Genomic DNA, 19540 nt, shown 5'->3' with positions numbered 1-19540 from the left:
GGCTCTGGGCCAGGGATGGTCAGGGTCTAAGGGGCTGGGGGAAGGAGGAAGGGAGGGAGTTAGGACAGGGAAATGGATGGAGCTGCAGGCAGAGCCCGAACAGCAGAAGACAATACTCCCTACAGCTTCCCCAAACCCTCTCGTAAGAAGCAGGCCCAAGACAGAGGTGGGGGCCCTCTTTGCCCAGGAGTTCCTTCCCACCACCCAGAATACAGCCCCCCTCACCTGGCCTAAGAGGTACAGGATGCAATGGAAGGGAAGAGAGACTGATGTGCTGGTAAGGTTCCATTCCAACTGCCTGTTGGAGAAATTGGTGAACTGGGACTTGGGTCCCAAGCACAGGCTTATGCTCCCAGCTGCCCACAGAGAGAGACCGGCACACACAGAAGTGATCACTCGCAGAGACAAACTGACACACCCCCGTGGAGTGCTCACTCAGTGGACCTTGGTAACAGCAAGGAACCGTCACTGGGAGTGGAGCCTGACAATGGCCTGAAGGGGAGAGGCAGGTCGTCACTCAGAGGCAGCAAAGTCCCAGTCCCATCAGCCCATGGGCTGCAGGGGGCTGTTGAGGGCAGAAAGCACAGAGAACTGCTTGGTCGGGATGAGGTTGGGGGGGGGGGGGGGGAGAGAAAGAAGTGGCAAAGGACCAAGCTGGGAGGAGGAGGAAGGGTAGGAGGAATGGGGGGAAGGAAAGTAGGGAGAAAGGGAAGGGGTGGAGGAGAGGGGGAAGGGGAGTGGGAAGGTCCATGGGTGTGCGGGAGGAGGAGACCTTCCTGGGGGTAGTGGCAGTGCGGTCTGGGGGCAAAGGGAAGCGGATTGCAAGCTGCGGACTCACCCGCAGCTCCATGCCTTCCTGCTGTTAGAACGGTTACACGGTCCGAAGAGGCCCGAAACCTCCACTCCAGAACGCCCGCCGAACAGCGGATGAGCCGGAAAGGGGAGGGGTCAGCATCCGTGTTGGGCCAGGGTCGCACAGGGCGGGGCGGGGCGCTGAGAGGAAGGCAGGGAAGGACTTAGGCCCAGTCTAACCTGCTGGGGGCCCACATACCTTGGGAATAGGCGATCAGCCTGGCTGGGTATGAAAACGAATGACATGGTTGATTTGGGGAAGTAGCAACCCTGAGGGCATCGTGGGAAGGTGTGATCTGTGTGCCTATGTATCCATTCACTGAGCGTCTAAGCCAGCGCCAGGTCTTTGGGACCCCACCCGAACACCATCCACATCTCCAACCCCAACTCACCGACCGCCTCAAAAAGACCCATAATAAGACAAAATTTCTGATCATAGGAATCCCAAAATCGAGGGCGGGAAGGTCTGAATGATGAAAGGAAGAAAAGAAAGAGAAAGAGAAACAGAGAAAAAGAAAGAAAGAATAAAAGAAGGTAGGTACTATTACTTTCATTTTACAAAAAAGTAGGAAGGAAGGAGGGAAGGAAGGGGAGAAAGAGGGAGAGAGAGAAAAAGAAAAATAAAGAAAGAAAGAGAGAAAGGAAGAAAGAAAGAAACTGAGGCAAAATACCTTACAACCAGTGAGTGGTGGAGTCAGGTTTGTAATCCAGACAGTCTGACTCCAGAGGTGATCCCCTTTCTCACCGGTGAAGATTGCTATACATTTATGCATTCGTTCCACAAATATTTTCTGATCAGCTACTCTTCATGTCAGCACTAGGGGACGGGGATAGAAGAGAGAGCAATCAGAATCTCCGCCACCACGAAGCTCATGTGTCCAGTCAAGGGAAACAGACAATAAGCAAATAAGTGTTTATATGAGATGGTATTAAGTGCTGCGGAGAAAAATAATGCAGGGTAGGAAAGATGAGGAAGGTGGGAACAGTGTTGTTATCTTATGCTGGGTAGTCAGAGAAGTCATTTATGAGGTCTCTTTGAGCAGAGACTTGAAATGAGGGCATAAGGCCCGTGGACATCTGGAAGAAGAGTGTTCACTGTGGTATAAGCCTCTAGTTGTCCCTCAGTATCCATTGGTCCCTTCTTTCTTTACCAATAGAACACCTTACTTTTATCAGGCCACATGGCCATTGAAAATAAAGGTTAGATTTGCAGCTTTCCTTGCAGCTAGGTGTGTATGTGTGACTGATGTGTGCATTGCCAGATTGTGCCCTTAAGAGTAAGGGTGCGCCTCCCCCTCTTTCCTCCACTGGCTGGGATGGGACCTAGCAGACATGGTGGTGAACTCTCTTGGACCTTAAAGATGGGTACCGCTTCCTTGGAGAAGGCAGGACAACTAAAAGGCTGCCATATTAGCCCTCAAGTATTTCTACTTGGACAGTTATGTAAGGGGAAAACAACTTCTCTCAGGTTCAAATCACTGTATTTTGGGATCCTTTTGTCATTACAACATATGTGGTAGGCAGAATTTTAAGATAGTCCCGAATTTCTCACTCCCTGTGTGCGCATCCTACATAATCCCTAGGACTATGAGTATGACAGATTTTATTTCTGTGATCAGCTTATATTATATAGCATACCTGACTATAAGAAAGGGATATCTGGGTGGGTCTGATCTAACCACATGAACTTTTTAAAAGCAGGGAGATTTCTCTGGCTGGATGCAGAAAGAGTCCAAGCTTGAGAAGGGTTTGAGGCACTGTTGCTGGCCTCAAGATGAATGTGCCATATGGCAAGGAAGGTGGATGGCTTCTAGGACCTGAGCATGGCCCCAGGTGATGGCCAGGAAGAAAACCAGGACCTAGTCCTACAACTGCAATGATCTGACTCCTGTCAACAACAATGAGCTTGGAAGGGGATTTCTCCCCAGAGCCTCCAGATGAGAACGCAAACCAGCCAACATCTTGATTTCAGGTTTATGATACCCTGAGCAGAGAACCCAGCCAAGCCGTGCTGGACATCGATCTACAGAACTGTGACATACTAAATGGGTGTTTGTCTTTAAGCTGCTTAGTTTATGGTAATTTGTTACACAGGCACAGAAAATTTGTACGTGTCCTAATTGGTACACAGCTGAGATGTACATAGGCTCTGGGGTGGGAGCATGCTTGGTGTGATCCAAGCACAGCACGAGTGGAGTGAATAATGAGAGAGTAGAAGAGAAGCTCCCAAAGGTAACAGGCAGCTGATCACATAGCAACTTGGAGACCATGTAGGACTTTGGCTTTCACCTGAGGGAATGAGATGATAAGGCCTTAGTGAGTTTTGAGCAGAGGAGTGGCAAGAGCTGCCTGTATTTGAAAAGGGTCACTGGCTGCTCTGAAAAGAACAGATAGTAGGGGCAAGGATGGAAGGAGGGAGTCCAGTTAAGAAGGTTATGGAATAATCCAGGTGAGAAGTGGTAGTGACATAAGCTAAGGTTGTAGCACTTAAGGTGGAGAGAAATAGTTGGATTCTGGATAGATTCTGAAGCTATAGCCAACAGAATTTGCTAAAGGATTCAACAAGGGATGTAGGGTGAAGTGGGAAGGGAGGGAGGGAGAGAGAATATCAAAGGTGACTCCAAGGTTTTGATGCGAGTAACTGGAAAAAATGGACTTGTCATTCTGGGGAAGGCAGTGAAAGGAGCAGGTTTCTTTTGCCCTGGGGAGAGGGGTGGTAGTTAGGAGGCTGTTTTGGACATGTTAAGATTTTAAGTTTGAGATATTTATCAGATATCCAAGTAGAGCCAATAACTAGGCAGCTGGATGTACAAATCTGGATTGCAAAGCAGAGATGGGACTCTATCCTATCATACGCTGAATCTTTCTTTCTCTTTCTTCCTTCCTCCCCTCCCTTCCCCTCCCCTCCCCTCCCCTCTCCCTCCCTCCCTCACTCTCTCCCTCCCTTCCTTCTTTTTCTGTAAAATGAAAGTAATAGTATCTACCTTGCAGGGTTGCTATAAGGATTAAATGAGTTAATGCATATAAATGCTTAGACTAGAGCCTGATCAATAATAAACAGTTGATATAGCTGGTAAGTGTAAGCTGTGTGTTTTTGCTGTTTGTGGCACCCTACCAAGTGCTATTTACATAAACGTGAACAAGACATAGTAGTGTTCAGTGAGAGCAGGAATAAGGGCAGCCCTTCCTGGAAAGGGCAAAGAAGAGTCACAGCAGGTCTTGAAGTTTATGGCCCTAAAACAACAGTTCTCCAGACAGACAAGGACAGAAGGGAATCCTGTTCAGCAGCTTCTACTGAGCCCTCAGTACCACCTAAAAATTGAATTATATTTTTTGCGTCAGTCCACTCTTCCATTCTGTGCAAATACTATTTCAAACCTGTACTCTCTCATCTTTCCTTTTTTTACTCTCCAATGATAACTTCACCTCCTATTAAAAAAAATTAGATGAAGCAGAAATAAGAGGATACACACATACATAGATAGATAGGTAGATATCTACCTAGATAGATAGATTTATTTTAAAGAAATGGCTCACATGATTGTGGGGGCTAGCAAGTCCAAAATCTGTAGGATAGGTCAGTATGCTGGAAACCCAGGCAGGAATTAATGCTGCAGTCTTGAGGCAGAATTTCTTCCTTCAGAAATCTCTCTTTCTGCTCTTGTGGTCTCCAACTGATTAAATGAAGCCCATCCTCATTACTAAGAGTAGATTTGTTACTTAAAGTTAACTAATTGCAGATATTAGCCACATCTATCAAATACGTTCACGGCAACACCTAGATTAGTGTTTGATTAAATAACGGTACTGTGACCTAGCCAAGCTGAGACGTAACACTAACCATCACACACGATATTTAAAAGAAACTCTCTCAATCTCTCAATACCAATTAAAAAAACTGAGATCTGCTTTCTCCATTCCTCCATCCTTCCTGTTACCAATGAGAGGCGTTCCCCCACTTTTAAAGCCAAGCTCCAGACCTTTGCTCTGGAACTCTCTCCTGCCTTCACTTAACAAATACTTGTCGAGCATCAACTGTGTTGGGCACTATTTTAGGTTTTAGTTACATCAGTGTACAAAACAATAACATTGACAAAATTCCTGACTTATGACTTAGAGAATGTAAATTCTAGTGGGAGGTACAAGTCATAAATAATAAACAGAATGAGCCCCTTTACCTATTTCACCAATGGGTGAAGGGGACCAAAAGGTAAATAGAAATAAAAATAAATATAATTATGAATATAATTATGAATCACAGGACTGGCCAACACATAGGATATGATTTAAAAGTCTCAATTTCCATAGAAATATTACTGATCTTAATCTTCACCCTCTTCAGTAGAATCACATTTATAGAGAATTTATATCACTATTCTCAGGAAAGAAAACACCTTGAATCTGAAGGAAGAGAATTACCTGCAAAAGCCCTACAATGGTTTCTATCCTAACCTAGTTCCTGTTTAGATTAGTTGATAAAACACACCTATTCCAAAAGCTCCACACTATTTACTGTTTATGGATGATAACAGTCTAAAATAGTCTTGCAAGAAAAAAAAAACCACAGTAATGCGTGTAAAACACTGCAGGGGACAATGCCAATATAAATAATTTTGTATAATCATGGTAGTCTACAGAACAAATTTTATTAGAATCTTGATCCAAAATTAAAAAGAAAAAAAAATAAATAAGTTATATATAGTATTTACATGTAGTATATATAAACTATATCATATGTGAGAAATGACACTGCTATGGAAAAAACAGCAGAATTAAGAGGAGTGTCTGAAAGGAGGATAGGTTGCAATTTTAAAACAGAATAATCAGAATAAGCCTTAATAAAAAAGGAGACCTCTAAGCAAAGACATGAAGAAAAGGAGGGTAGCCCCTCCCCCTATCTTTTGTTTGGTAAATTCTATTTCATCCTTCAGATCTCAGGTTCCAAATCACTCCTCTGGAAAGCTCTCCTGCATCCCCCACACAAGTAAGTTAGTACTACTGTACGTTCCCGTTACAACGCATATTATTCTTTGTAACATTCACCACAGTTGTGATTACTTGCTCTATACTGACCTGCAGCACACCTGTGTTAAGTTCCGAGCGAACAAGGATTGCACCTCTTTCATTCAGCTCTGCATCTGCAGGGCTTAACAGTGTTGGCAAATACACTCACTTGGTTATTTGTGAAGTACCGAATAAATGGACGAAAGTGGGGCATACCCAGAAAAGGAAAAACAGAGTCCAGAATTAGCATGATGTGTCTGAGCACCACAAATAAATGGATCCTTTTATAACCAAGGGTAAGATAATCAAAACTGAGGAAAGAGGATTGAAGATGAGGTCAGAGAGATCTTCTGGGACCTGGTCACAGAGAGCCTCAGTTGTGATGCTAAAAAGTCTGAAGGTGATGGAAGGTGTTAGGTAGATGAGTACCATTATTTTTGTATTTTGCAAGAATCACTCTCAACCAGTATGGAAAATGGATTGGTAGGTGTCTCCTAATAGCCATTCTCCTCCTCTTCCTTAGTAACAGAACTCCCAATTTTTAACTGGGTAAAAAAATGACTGGTAAGAATAAAGTGACATTTCCCAGCCTCCCTTGTAACAAGGTCTAACCACATGACAAATTTCTGATGTGCAACTTTTCAGATGTGTCTTAAAGGGAGGAGGATATGCCCCTTTCACCCACTCCCTGCTCCATTCTGCCCTAGGTATGTTTGTGTGCAAAGTAAAGCTCCATCCTGGGTCACATGATTGAGGGTCATACCTTTGATACAAGCAGAAAGCTGAGGAGTAGCTTGGTTCTTGGATGACTGTGATGTCACGCCAGTCTTGGATTAGATGTTTACTTGAAAGAGAAATAAGTTTGTGAGTCACTGTCATTTTTAGTCTCTGTTACATATACCTTAGCTAAATGCTAACTAATCAAAGGGGTCCAGGCTCAAGAAAGAAGCTGTTAGATGACTGCTGCTGTCATCTATACAAGAGCTGATCAAAGTTTGATCAAGGTAGTGACAAAGGACATGGAGAGAAGAGAAAGGGTTCAAGAGATATTTAAGCAGAATTATAATGCTTAGAAATTGAGTGAAACTAGAAAGACTGATTTGCCCCAGACGGAAGCTTTCAGGTGTTGACTCATCTGTGAATATTAAGGGCAGAAGATACCATCCAGTGAGATTAGGAATGAAAAACACCTCTAAATCATTGGCAAAATGTTAAAAGTTAAATGCAGACTTATTTCTGTCTCTTCTGATATTAAGCCTTTCTCTTCCTATGTAAATAGTAGACTGAGCTGGGAGGAAACTGAAAGATGTTCATTCAACAAATATTTACCAAGCACATATTATGTGCCAAGCACTGTGATAAGGGTACAATGGTGACCAATACAGCCATGGACTGTGACCTCATGAGGTATGTAATTACCAACTGTTAGAAGTGCTACATGCCATAAACATGGGGAATTATGGGAGCTGGAGTCTGGAAAGAGTTATTTGAGGAAATAACATTCACGCTAAGTACTCAAGAATGAGTAGAAGTTAAGTAGGTACAGTGAGGGGAAAGCACTGCAAGGCAGGAAATGGGGCGAAGGCCCTGAGATGGAATGGTAGGGGAGAGGTTAGAAGAACGGAGACGGCAGTGTGGTGAGAGCAGGGAGAGGGAGCAAGTGAGGTGTGGTTCCATTCAGTTCCACAAACAGTACTGACGGTCCAGTGTTTGACAGTCGATGATAAGATAAAGCTGAGGTGGGCAGGGGCTGGATCACGCAGGGTCTCAGAGGTCACAGGCAGAATGCGTTTTTATCCTAAGAATGGGAAGCAGAAGTGGATCTGAGGTAAAGCAGCAATTGCAGCAATCCTGTTGGAAGATTGTAAAAATGGGGAGAAGCAGACAGAATCAAGGGATATTTAGAAATGTAAGACGTAAACACATGGGATTTGGCAACTGAGTGAGGTTTCTATCTTCTCCAACTGGAGGAGTACTAGGTATGGGAGGAAAGCTGATGAGGAAAACATGCTGAGTTGGGATGTTTTAGAGAAACCTAAGTGGGAATGTCAATCAAGTAGCTCAGAGGAGAGATCTGGGGAGGCACCAGTAACTGAAGCTGAGTGGGGAGGACACAATCCTAGAAAAATGTCTGAGAAAGAGGCCCTAGAGAAACGTTTAGACGTAAAGGCTGGAAGCAGGTGAGCCTCAAAGGAGTCTATAAAGTTGTGGTGAAAGTAGTAGTAGAACCATGAATGGAATCACGGGCACCAATGAACGATTGCCAATGATGAGGAACTAGTCAATAGTACCAGATGCTACTGAGAAGCGAAGTAAACTGAGGACTGGGAAATCATCACTGAATTCAGGGGTGAGTCATTTGGTGGGCCAGGGTGACCTCATCAAGAACAATTTCAGTAGAATAAAGATTGTAGAAGTCAAAACAGACTGGATGGAGGAATGGGAATGGAGAGCGCCACAGTATCCAACTGTTTTAAGAAGTTAAGCTGTAAAGTGGAAAAAAGAATAGGATGGTAGCTGGAGGGGAAATAAGGTAGTGGTTCGTTGTAACAGAGGAGTCATAAGCATGTTGGAACAATGGTGAGAATATAGTAAAATAGGAAGAAGTCAGAGATTCCCAAAGAAGGAAGGGCTAGGATGCAGAGCAGGAAGAGGCATTGGCTTTAAGAGGCACGCTTGCCCTATTTAGATGGAGGGAAAGAGAGAATGATGCTGATATAGGGGGTGACCAAGTTTTGTTGTGAGATTTTGTGGGAACTCCTGACAGCTTCTACTTTTACCTATGAATTAAAAAATAAGGTTACCTGCAGAAAACTGAAGAGAATAGTAAGGGTAATAGGCTAAAGAATGTTGATTTGAAATTATCACTGCAGGGAGCAGCAGAGACTGGAAAAATCTAGTGGGATGATAGGGGTTGAGATTCCATTTTACGCTGATAACCATGAATTCATAGTGATATAAATCTGCTCTGTAGTGATTCCCTTGGGCTTTTAGCTGTCCAAATGCAGACACAGACAAATATCTCATTTTATCTGAGTCCAACAAAGAGATGACCAAGAAATTTAGCCTGCTCCCAGAGAATTTAAGCAGGACAGGGATCTAAAGACAGGTGTTAATGGAGAGAAGGTACAACCAATGGCTTGAATGCTCCAGCAAAATCAAAGAATAGTAAAGGAATATATCAATAAACAAAGTAGAAGGAATACAGGCAGTAAATAAGATGCTGGTAATCGTGTTTTAAAGATGGAGCAGTTTGGGGTAATGACAATGGCCAGGACATAACTAAGGGAGCGGGCGGCTAATCATGGGAGGCGGAGTCAAGAAACTAAGAAACCAAAATACTGAATGGAGTATCGAGGGGTTATAGGAAAACCAAGGGCTAGCTATTTCGAGGAAAGTAGGAGAGCAGTGGTTACTAAGGGCAGGTAATGAGAGAGGGTGGTATAGTTCAACAGGCTCAAAGGCATCAGACTTTGCAAAGGAGTAGGCAGTTACGTTCTGAAGCCACAGTGGCAAGAACGCCAACTCTGTCTCCAATATGTATTTGTGATAAGAGAGAAAGCTTTGTTAACATTTATTCCCATTTTGTGCTTAAGACGTCACACTGCTCTCATTACACCAATGGGTATCACTTCATGGCAAGACCTGAGGGAGACGTCAGTGACTACAGGAGATGGAAAACAGGAGTAGGGTTCTTCTCCTAAGTACTGAAATTGTTTATGAACAGAGAGGAAAGAAGAGGTTAAAAACTTAAAGGATTAACTGATGGATTACACTGAGGGCTACTTGTTTTTCCAAGCCTAGGGACAGGCTGGGTGCAGATGAGCGATGAAAGATAAACTCTGGAAATTCAAAGAACATAGCCTTAGAGTGAAGACAGATCTTGTTCTTAGCCCTTCTCCAGCAAGTAGTAATTATGTGACATGGAAACACAGACAACTCACAATGGAAATTTACTCCAAGGATACACACAAATGTCCATGTGGAAGAGTCCTCCCACCAACAGCACAGTATTCCAGGTCTCCATTCTCGTCTTGGAATTGGTTAAGTTCACAAGGTGTTTTAGCTGCAGTTATACTTTCCAAGGAAAGAACTTTATTGGGTAGACACAAAGCCACTCTGTAGGGAAGTTCCTGGTCAGCAACTTATATGTTCTTACCAAAACCTTCTGTTCAAGATATAGGAGCTAGAGGCAAAAAGCTGTTTGGAGCCACTTCTCTCAAGAGGTAACTATGTATAAGACAGGGTTCTGATACATTCTGGATTGCTTCCTCATCCATTAAGTGGAGATAATATCTCTTGTAGTTTTGCTACAAAGATTAAGATAAAGTAGGACATATTTCAGTATCAGAACCCATACAAATTGGGTGGCTCAATGGATATTTTGAGAGGCAGCCTGGTGTAGTAAAAAGTACATGGATTTTAAAGTCAGATCTGTATCTATAAGGGTCTGCTACTAGAGAATTTCAACTTTCTGATCCATACAGGGAAGAAAAATGTCTGCTCTGTGGGTGGTTGTAAAGAGTTTTTTTATTATTGTGGGAGCCTATGTCTAAGCGCTTCCATTTCCTCTGTAAAAAATGAAACATGGTCACCTGATGGGAATAGTTGAACGTGAAGTGGGGGATAAGGAGAACAGTATGAAGGTGTAAAATAATTGCCATGGTGATTAGGAGATGAAATATACCAGGAAGCCACAGAGGGCTGCTCGTTGGTAGCGAGGGCTCAGCTGAAGTTGGAGACCTTGAATATTTACACAGCTGTGTTTTTCTCTAGCAGTCTGAATAGAGGAGCAGAAAAAATAAAACAGCTGGAATGATACAAAAAAGACACAAGGGAGGCAAGAAAACGCAGTGATGGAGCGATAGGCCATTCAGACTGCTGAATACAGAAGTAAATTTCACAAGGAGGGCAATAAATGAAAGAAAAATGGAGAGGCTTAACATGGAATAACAGAACAGGAACGGTGGGAAAAATGTAGAGCAGAGGATGGAAGAGCTGAAATTACAGACATGCAGGTAACGATAAAGAAGTCCCAAGGATTTGCTTTATCCCTTTTTTCCCCCCATAACCACCATAGCCTACTTCTCCCTTGGGCTTCTGTCATTCAGGTCTGGCTATATTGCAGAATATGGTCCCCCAAGTTTCCCCCTTCTGACTCCTCCTGAAGGCAAGCACACAGACCTTCTTTGTGTAAAGGCTTTACCGCTCATCCTGGGGTAGACAGAAGATAGAAAGTAACAACTTGGGAAAATGGTTGAAGTTCCAGAGCACCCCAAAATTCTTAGAGGTTTTATCTCTGTTCTGGGGCTACTGACTTCCCAGGAGGCACAGCCTAAAAACCCCGTCATTTCTTGATCTGTTGTCCTTAGTTATCTCCTCCTTTCACTACATCTAGCAGAATATAGAGTCCACAAAAGGAGTTATGAATAAACGCACACCTAGCTCACAAATGAGCCATTTAAGTCAGACAGATTTAAGTGAAGGACCCGTAGAAAGAGGTCTCATTTTCTCTTCCATCTGGGCAGGAACCTACATTCTGTCGATGTTACTAACATTAAAATTGTACCCACAGACCTTGCTTTAACCAAGTGCCTGGGAATGTTGAGGTTTTCCTTCTACACACAGAAGGCAATTTCTCCACTGCCACGGCTGAGGCCAACAGATATGCACTAACTGACAGAATAAAGGATGGTGCCAATAAAGTGGGCAAAGCTTCCCCACCCAGAACATAAACCAAAGAGAGTAAAAGCGGGTTTATTGGCTCCAGGAAAAGGAGCAATAGTACCCAGCTCTCAGGCAACCCCTCACTCTAAATACAGGCTGCACCCAGCCCAAGGTCCCCTGGCCCCTTCAGTTTGAGGGTCCATCCAGCGCCTCCCTTCCTGGGGATGCGGAGGGCTAGCTGCCTGATGGCGAGGTTCCGGACTGTTCAGCAGCAACACCTGGCCCAGCTGAGGCGGCCTCGTAGTCTGCGATGCGGCGCTGTACCAGGGCAGGCATGAGCTGCACGTAAGCGGCCATGAGGCGGTGGTTGGAATGGATCAGCTTCCCAGCACAGCTGTGCAAACAGGCCTCCTGGAAGGAAGACAGGGTGAAGCAGAGGCCAAAGATGTCCTGCCGGGTCCGTCTCCTTCCTTCCCATCCCTAGCCTAGGGGCGAGGGTCGTGGAAAGGCCAGGGCCAGAGGCAGGGGAAGCTGGGGTTGGGAACAGTCTACGGCGAACCTCCCTACAGAGTTCCCCACCTAACCTCCTCAGCATCCAGAGCGCGGTGGTGCAGGCTGGGCACGCAGCGCTGGAAGCAGAGTTCCGTCATCCGATTGTAGACCAACAGGAAGTCCCGCAACTAGGAGAAAAGGGGACAAAGAACTCAGCGGTAAGGGGGCACCTCGAGGCCGCGTCGCTCGAGGTTTCTCAGGACCACGCGCACAGCCCGACGTTCCCAGCCCTCGCACATCCGGCCAAATGGACAAGGATGCTAGCTGAACTTTAGCTGAACTTATGGCCCTGCGGCGACTCAGCACCCACTCACGTTCCTCAGCTGCTGCTGCTGCTGTTGCTGCTGTGGCTCCATCGCGCCACGGGCGCACACTACGTCACTTCCCGGCAGCTTCTTGGTAACGCCCCGGAAGTGCTCTTTTCTCCCTCCCCAGGGACTGAGGGGTTGGCTTAAGGATTGTCCTGCCCCCGGCTTAACGTCATTTCCGCCCTTATAATCTGCGACGTGGCCGGCTTCTTCTGCCCGGGAGGGGACGTCACTTCCGCCGAGTCCCTGACCTGCTGCTAGGATCGCGACGGGAACTGGAGCCCGAGGTCCCCGCGCGGCCCGGGCCTGGCGCCCTGAGGGGAAGAGCGGCCCGGCCCGAGGTGAGAAGGACATGCTTGGGCGAGGGGAAGTTGAACGCACGAACCTGCCATTAGCGAAAGATGCCACTGAACCCTGGGGAAGGATGAGGATACACCTGATGCCCAGGTGTATGGGGCGGGGGCGGGGACTAACACACCTGGGGGACATAACTGACTTTGGAAGGGATCACTATGTTCTGGGAAGAAGAGGCTTTTCCCAGAGGCCAAGAACATACATCAACTGATTCAACTAAGGCCTGGGGGGGAGGGCCCGAGGAAGAGGAGGTGCATGGGATGGAGGAGGGGGAGACCACCTGAAGGAAGGGGGAAGAAACACCAAGGGAGTGTGAAAGACCAAGCAATGGAGAACATACCTGAATGGAAGGAGTGGGCTCCTGAGCCTTGGAAAGGGGTTAATCTGGTGGGAGGAAACAGCTGCATGGGGATAAGTTCCAAGACAGCACAGACCTTCACTCTCTTGGTCACTGCTGTGACCTCAAATAACGCATGACACATAGTAGGCACTTAATAGATGTCTGTTGAATGATTTAATGCATGAATGATCACCTGAGCCCGGGTGGGGCTGGGGGTTCATGAGAAGACATCTGGGGCCTGGATGTGAATGCGGAAAGATGTGCACCTTGGAGGGGAGAAATACATATCCATGAGAAGAAAGGAGTAGTGGCCCAACCCCAGAATACTCAAGTCTTAGGGCAACCTCTGAAATCTCTGAAATGGTGGGGGAGACCTTTCTTTCCGGAGTACTGGCCAGTTTCCAGAAATGTCTGTGTTGGTCTTTGCAGGGCGCTGGGGTGGAGACTTTGACTCCAATCCCTTCCCTAGCCATGACGGACGGGATCCTAGGGAAGGCAGCCACAATGGAGATCCCCATCCATGGGAACGGTGAAGCTGGGCAGCTTCCTGAGGATGATGGGCTGGAGCAGGTGCTTCTGTTTGATTCTTTTCCATATTTTTTCAATTTAGGAATCCCAAATCATAAGCCCTGGGCTCTCACCCCATTCCATTAGTTTTCCCCTAACTTATCTAACTCCCTCCAATCTTTTTACAAATCTTCATTCTGATTCTATGCAGACTTCCCTTGTGTGCTCTCTCTGTGATGCTTCAATCCAAGCTTGTTCTCACCCCCCAAATGCTTCAGCTGCCCCAATGTTCCTGAAGCCCCCCTCTTCTCTGGCCTATAGGACCTCCAGCAGGTGATGGTGTCAGGACCCAACCTCAATGAAACCAGCATTGTGTCTGGTGGCTATGGGGGCTCTGGTGATGGACTCATCCCCACAGGTATGAATGATCAGAACAGGAGAGGAAGCTTGAGTGGAGAGAGGGAGAGGAATGGTTCTGGGGAGTATAGGATATGTCTAAGATAGTTTGAATTATGTCTGGAGATCTTGGGAACTTCTGCTAGTATAAGCTCTATGCACTGTCCTTAGCCCAAGGCTAGAGCCCAGGGTTGTCCAACTGCTCCCACTTGCCATTTAGCCCCTGAGATGTGACCATTTGTCCTTTCTCTGCTTCTACCACCTGAATCACGTTAAGAACTCTGTTTCATGGAAGTTCTCCCTGCTCTGGAGCTTGAGACTGATTTGGAACTCTGAAACTTCTCAGAGTTTTGCTTTAGACTCTAAAGTTTAGAGAAGCAACTATCCTTGAATCGCACACTGACTAGGATTCCACATGAGAATGTCAGTGAGGTTTCCTGTTATCAGGACCCACCATCCTGGACCTCCCACCCCATTCTCAGCATATTTTCTTCCATTTTCTCTGCCCCTGTACACCAGCAAGTCCCTCCCCCCACTCTAGCCCCCATCACCACCTCAGAAGGAGGCCAGATGTATATTGGGATTTGGGTCTCAGGGCACAAGGTATGAGTTCTTCCTAGGGAGTAGGAGAATCTCATTGTCTCTAGTTTCTGCTACTTCAGAGAAGTCATTTCCATATGCAGAGTGGGAGGTATGGGTGGAGCCACAGAAATGTCTGGTTATATCTGAGAGAGGCTGGTGTCAGAGAACTTGGTTCTTTAGGGTCTGGCCGCCATCCATCTCACAGTACCACTCCTGCTGGCCCCGGAGATGAGGTGGCTCGGGGCATCGCTGGAGAGAAGTTTGACATCGTCAAGAAATGGGGCATCAACACATATAAGGTGGGATTTAAGCACTTTTCTCTTCTCCCAAACTTCCCGTGGGTATCTTTTCCCCATCTTCCAGATTTCACTATCCCATCTATGGCTGAGACTAGCAGTGTGGGGATGCTAGGGTAGATACTTGTTGGGGGGGGCAGGGTGCTAGGGTCTCTGACCTATTCCCCCACTTCCCAATCAGTGCACAAAGCAGCTGTTATCAGAGCGATTTGGCCGAGGCTCCCGGACTGTGGACCTGGAGCTAGAGCTGCAGATTGAGTTGCTGCGTGAGACGAAGCGCAAGTATGAGAGTGTCCTGCAGCTGGGCCGGGCACTGACAGCCCACCTCTACAGCCTGCTGCAGACCCAGCATGCACTAGGTGACGCCTTTGCTGACCTCAGCCAGAAGTCCCCAGAGCTTCAGGTGCCTTGGTCAGGCCAAAGAGGGTGGGGGGACTGGGCCCGGGCCCTCCCAGGCAGTCAGCCCTCAGCCTCCCTCCCTCCCTCCCTCCCTCCTGCAGCCCAGAGGGAGAACCCCTCCAGGGTAGGCCCAGCCCTACCCCCAGCAGCATTCACCCGTGGAGTCAGCCTAAGGGTTTGTACAGAGGTTCAGAAGTTGGAGGGGTGGGGGAGGCGGCACGTTAGATGCCTCACAAGTAACCTTTCTCTGCATCGGTGCTCGGCCTAATCAGAGCCCGTCCCTTGCCTGCTGCACTAGCTTTCCCTGTTCTGGTTCTGTGAACTTATCTGAGAACCCCACTCCCACAGTCCTACCCCAGCCATCCCTGGGGCGGCCCCACTAACTTTCTGGCTAAGAGAGCCTTGCTGGAGGCAGTCCTTGGCTGTTCCAGTTTCCATGGCTGTTTCCTCCCTGGGGAGGAGGGGAATGAGGGCCCTATAGCTTTAGTCAGGCAGGTGCTGTTGCTCAAGGCATGTCCTCCCTTCTGCCCTCAGGAGGAATTTGGCTACAATGCAGAGACTCAGAAGCTGCTGTGCAAGAATGGAGAGACACTGCTAGGGGCCGTGAACTTCTTTGTCTCTAGCATCAACACATTAGTCACCAAGACCATGGAAGACACGCTCATGACTGTTAAACAGTATGAGGCTGCCAGGTGTGGGCACCAGCAGGGTGTTGGGAGTTGGCTGGCATGGGTAGAAGTTTGAGCTTTGGGGTCATAAGAATTGAGGAAGGAAAGGAGAGTCTGTGTGGAGGACACAGGGGTGGAGACCAGCCTGTATCACCCCTTCTCCAGGCTGGAATATGATGCCTACCGAACAGACTTAGAGGAGCTGAGCCTAGGCCCCCGGGATGCAGGGACGCGTGGTCGACTTGAGAGTGCCCAAGCCACTTTCCAGGCCCATCGGGACAAATATGAGAAGCTGCGGGGAGATGTGGCCATCAAGCTCAAGTTCCTGGAAGAAAACAAGGTGCCAACCCCACCCCTTTGACCTCACCCCCCCTTCCCCATCTGTAACACTGACCTTCTACCCCTAAGACCCTCCCCATTACTGGATGGGGGAAATGTAGCCTGGCTAAGGTGTGGGATCTTTCCCCAACCCCTTCAATCCCTGGACCTTCGTAGTTACCCGCCCTCCAATCCCTGGCCCTTTTCTGTTGGAGGATTTGGCTGCTGATCTCAGGAACATAACTGGGAAAAATCATCCCCTGAGCTGGGGTACCAGAACCCCAGGCCCAGCAAATCAAGTCAGGTTTCTCCCATCAGACTGACCCTTATCCTTTGGCTCCCTTAGTGGAGGTCAGCCCCCACCCTAAAAGCACCATCAGAGCAGAATCCATGTACCCTGGTCTGGGCTTAGGCTTAAGAAGGGCATCTGAGTCCAGTCTCAGCTGACCCTGCTGGACCCCCAGATCAAGGTGATGCACAAGCAGCTGCTGCTCTTCCACAATGCCGTGTCAGCCTACTTCGCTGGGAACCAGAAACAACTGGAGCAGACCCTGCAGCAGTTCAACATCAAGCTGCGGCCTCCGGGAGCAGAGAAGCCCTCCTGGCTAGAGGAGCAGTGAGCTGCTCCTAACCAAACCTGGCTATCAAGAAGGACATTGGGAGAGGCAGTCCCAGGGTGGGGGAGATTGGACATGGAACATCCCTTGCCACCTGCCTCTGGCTTGGGTTCCCTTTCCCTGGCTGGGGCCCAATACCAGTTTTGCCCACACTGCTGTGGGTAGGGAGGGGGCTTGCAGGCCCAGCAGCTGCTGCCCTGTCCTTTATCTTCCTGGCCTCTGGGCTTCATTCCCAGATCTTTTCCTTCCACTCCACAGCCAAAGGCTATAACAGAACCACTCCCTGGCCAATGGCATTACTCCTCAGGCCTGTCCCCAGCTCCTGGGGTGTGCCCCCTGACCAATGGCAGAGCCTCAAAAGGCCCTGTCAGCCAATGGCAGCTCTTCTTGGGCTCCCCTGGGCCAATGATGTTGCCTCCAGTACCCTTTGTCCCTCCTCTATGCATCCCCATTGCAGAGAAGGGGACTGGGACCAAAGGGGTGGGGATAATGGGGAGCCCCATTTCTGGCCCTGCATCTGAATGGGCTTCCCCTCACCTACCCACCCAGTTTAATTGTGCTTAGAGCCCTGGAAAATTGGGACCTAGCACTAGGAATAAACCTTTCATAAAAGCAGGCCCAGTGAGGTCAATTTGTGGGGGGCTCTAGGAGGGTGGGCTGGGTGGAGAAATGCTCAGTCTAGTCATACACCAAAATCCTGTCAAGCCAGAAAAGCAGAGCAAGATAGGTGGAAATCACAGGTTTCAGGAACAGAGAGCCTGCTCCTCCCCCAGCCCCAGCTGGAGCCAAAGCTTTATTTGCTCTTTAGGCCAGCCCCAAGAAAGCTATGGCCTTAAGAGCACAGGACCTAGAGGGGGTTGGGCCCGCTGACCTTCATCATCCATTCATTCATACAGCAAATATTTACCGAGTGCTTTTATTTGCCAGGCACTGCTCTAGACCCTGGGGATACATCAGTGAATAAAACACAGTCCCTTCCCACATTGCTTATGGCCTAATGGGGGATAGAGACAAGTAACCAGGCAACTACAATGCAGTGATGAGTACTAGGATACAGAAGTTCAGGGAGCTGTGTGAGTGCAGAGGAGGGGCATCTAGCCGAGAAGGGTGGAGATGGGCTATCGCCTTGAAACTAAGACCTGAATGGCAAGTAGACATAGGCAAAGAATAGGGAGAAGAGCAACCTAAGCAGAGAGGCCAGCATATGCGAAGGCCCTGATAGGACTTGGGAGGAATTCAGTTTGGAATGAAAAGTGGAGGGGGAGTGGCTAGAGGACTACAGAGGTGAGGCAGTGAGGGGTCACAGTGGGCCTGTTCAGGCTTATGATAAGGACATTTGCCCTCAGGAGAAAGGGAGCTGTAAAGCTTTTTCAAGCACGAGTTGGATGGCATGGGAGAAATCTAAAGTTGAGGAAAGTAGGGCGCATGAGGCTTGAAATAGTGTCATACAGACCCTGGCCCCCTCACACTGGGTAGTCTAGTAACCCTGGTCCCAAACCCAAAAGAAAGTATGAACCCGGAGGCTCAATCACAAGCATTGGAGCACCTGTGCTGGGCGCCAAAACTCATCAGGTGGATGAGAGGTTGAGGGTGCACCCAGGTGTTGAGCCCTATCAACCTTGTTTGAGGCAAGGAATCTCCCCAACAGCACTTTGATTCAGTCAGCGCCAGGTACCGTCACTTCTGTGCTCCTTGACCAAGGAGAGCTCCAGAATTCGTTTCAACATTCTCCACTACCTCTCTGGAGGGCTGGAGGAAGAGGACAACCCAGTCAGCAGCTTCTCGTAGCACTGAGATCCATGCAGCCTGATTTTGCTCTTTGCCACATACTGCAGCCCCCAGGCAACCTTTCTGGGTTTTGGTCAGCCTGCAGCCGTCTGACTGGAGCTTGATTATTAGGTTGGGTGTTTCACATACAACCCCCCACTTCGTGGGCCACTGGGGACTTCCAACATGAAAGGTACTGAATCTCCAGGTGACTGGAAGCAGGCTTTAAAGCAGAGCTCAAACCCTGGTTACACCACTTTCTAGCTGAGTTAGCTGTTCAAGGTTAACGTCTGGGGAGCCAAGGGCCCTCGTTTCTTCTCCTGTAAAACACAGCTAATAAAAGAAGATACCTATTAAGCTTATGAGTATTAAAGGAGACAATATATGTAAAGTGATTCGTTATGTTTCTGGCACATAATAAGCACTCAGTCCCTGTTAACTGTTATTATAATTTTTATTATTTTCCACTGGGGCTGCTTTTCCACAATGCGATGATTCTGAATTGCTCCGGCTTTTGGAGTGTGGAAGGGAAGCGCTGGATGGTCTGAACCATAATCTCCTTGCGAGGGGGCTCCTGAGGGAGAGTCAGGCACACACAGCCAAGTCCAGTCCCCCCACCCTTCACCCCGTCCGCCCCTTTTCCTAGCGCTCTGGGTACTGCCCTTCCACCTGGGGGTCCCTTTTGCCGCCCAGGGATCCGTGCGGAGGTACAGACTATCCCTGTGTCTCCCTGCGCAGTAGAGAGCACACACTAGCATATTCCGAAGGCGCCCCCCAAAGAAAGACGGGAAGTGCACCTTCTGGAGGGCCCGGACCGGCTCCCCGAGTCCGAAATCTCTGCTGCCCAGCTGCGTTTTCTTGACGGAGCCTCGGCTCAGTCCCTGAGATCTACCACGCCGCCCTGCCCCAGAGC

At 48.0% G+C, this 19540-nt stretch overlaps 3 protein-coding genes across 3 annotated transcripts in view; 1 reads left to right on the top strand and 2 right to left on the bottom strand.

Annotated features, from left to right (window-relative positions):
* DNHD1 (dynein heavy chain domain 1) overlaps positions 1-7065 on the bottom strand; it is an 80963-nt gene extending 73898 nt beyond the window's left edge. The window contains 4 exon segments of the mRNA XM_040630734.1: positions 226-298; positions 839-993; positions 1524-1669; positions 6620-7065. Coding sequence (XP_040486668.1) covers positions 226-298; positions 839-850 — 85 coding nt within the window. The 5' untranslated portion in view covers positions 851-993; positions 1524-1669; positions 6620-7065.
* Positions 7066-11597: 4532 nt separating this feature from the next.
* TIMM10B (translocase of inner mitochondrial membrane 10B) lies at positions 11598-12489 on the bottom strand. The gene is made up of 3 exons (XM_008710970.2): positions 12390-12489; positions 12108-12203; positions 11598-11934 (listed from the first exon to the last, which is right to left on the bottom strand). Exons 1-3 carry the CDS (start codon positions 12429-12431, stop codon positions 11758-11760), a joined length of 315 nt encoding a protein of 104 aa, XP_008709192.1. The 5' UTR covers positions 12432-12489; the 3' UTR covers positions 11598-11757.
* A 112-nt stretch (positions 12490-12601) lies between these two features.
* On the top strand, positions 12602-17475 carry ARFIP2 (ADP ribosylation factor interacting protein 2). Its single transcript, XM_040630733.1, has 8 exons — positions 12602-12724; positions 13507-13647; positions 13906-14002; positions 14743-14861; positions 15040-15261; positions 15792-15949; positions 16091-16265; positions 16708-17475. The coding sequence occupies exons 2-8, from the start codon at positions 13549-13551 to the stop codon at positions 16861-16863; spliced, it is 1026 nt and encodes a 341-aa protein (XP_040486667.1). The 5' UTR covers positions 12602-12724; positions 13507-13548; the 3' UTR covers positions 16864-17475.
* The last annotated feature ends 2065 nt before the right edge of the window (positions 17476-19540 follow it).

This window comes from Ursus maritimus, unplaced genomic scaffold (genome assembly GCF_017311325.1).
Source record: "Ursus maritimus isolate PB19 unplaced genomic scaffold, ASM1731132v1 scaffold_16, whole genome shotgun sequence".
Classification (NCBI taxonomy): domain Eukaryota; kingdom Metazoa; phylum Chordata; class Mammalia; order Carnivora; family Ursidae; genus Ursus; species Ursus maritimus.
This window is presented reverse-complemented; position numbering and strand designations above follow the sequence as displayed.

Coding starts and splice junctions, on each gene's coding strand:
- ARFIP2 (XM_040630733.1), top strand. CDS start 13,549: ATGACGGACGGGATCCTAGGGAAGGCAGCCACAATGGAGATCCCCATC. Junction 13,648..13,905: donor AGGATGATGGGCTGGAGCAG/GTGCTTCTGTTT, acceptor TCTGGCCTATAG/GACCTCCAGCAGGTGATGGT. Junction 15,950..16,090: donor AAACAGTATGAGGCTGCCAG/GTGTGGGCACCA, acceptor CCCCTTCTCCAG/GCTGGAATATGATGCCTACC.
- TIMM10B (XM_008710970.2), bottom strand. CDS start 12,431: ATGGAGCCACAGCAGCAACAGCAGCAGCAGCAGCTGAGGAAC. Junction 12,204..12,389: donor AGCAGCAGCAGCTGAGGAAC/GTGAGTGGGTGC, acceptor CTTTTCTCCTAG/TTGCGGGACTTCCTGTTGGT. Junction 11,935..12,107: donor GCGCTCTGGATGCTGAGGAG/GTTAGGTGGGGA, acceptor TCTTCCTTCCAG/GAGGCCTGTTTGCACAGCTG.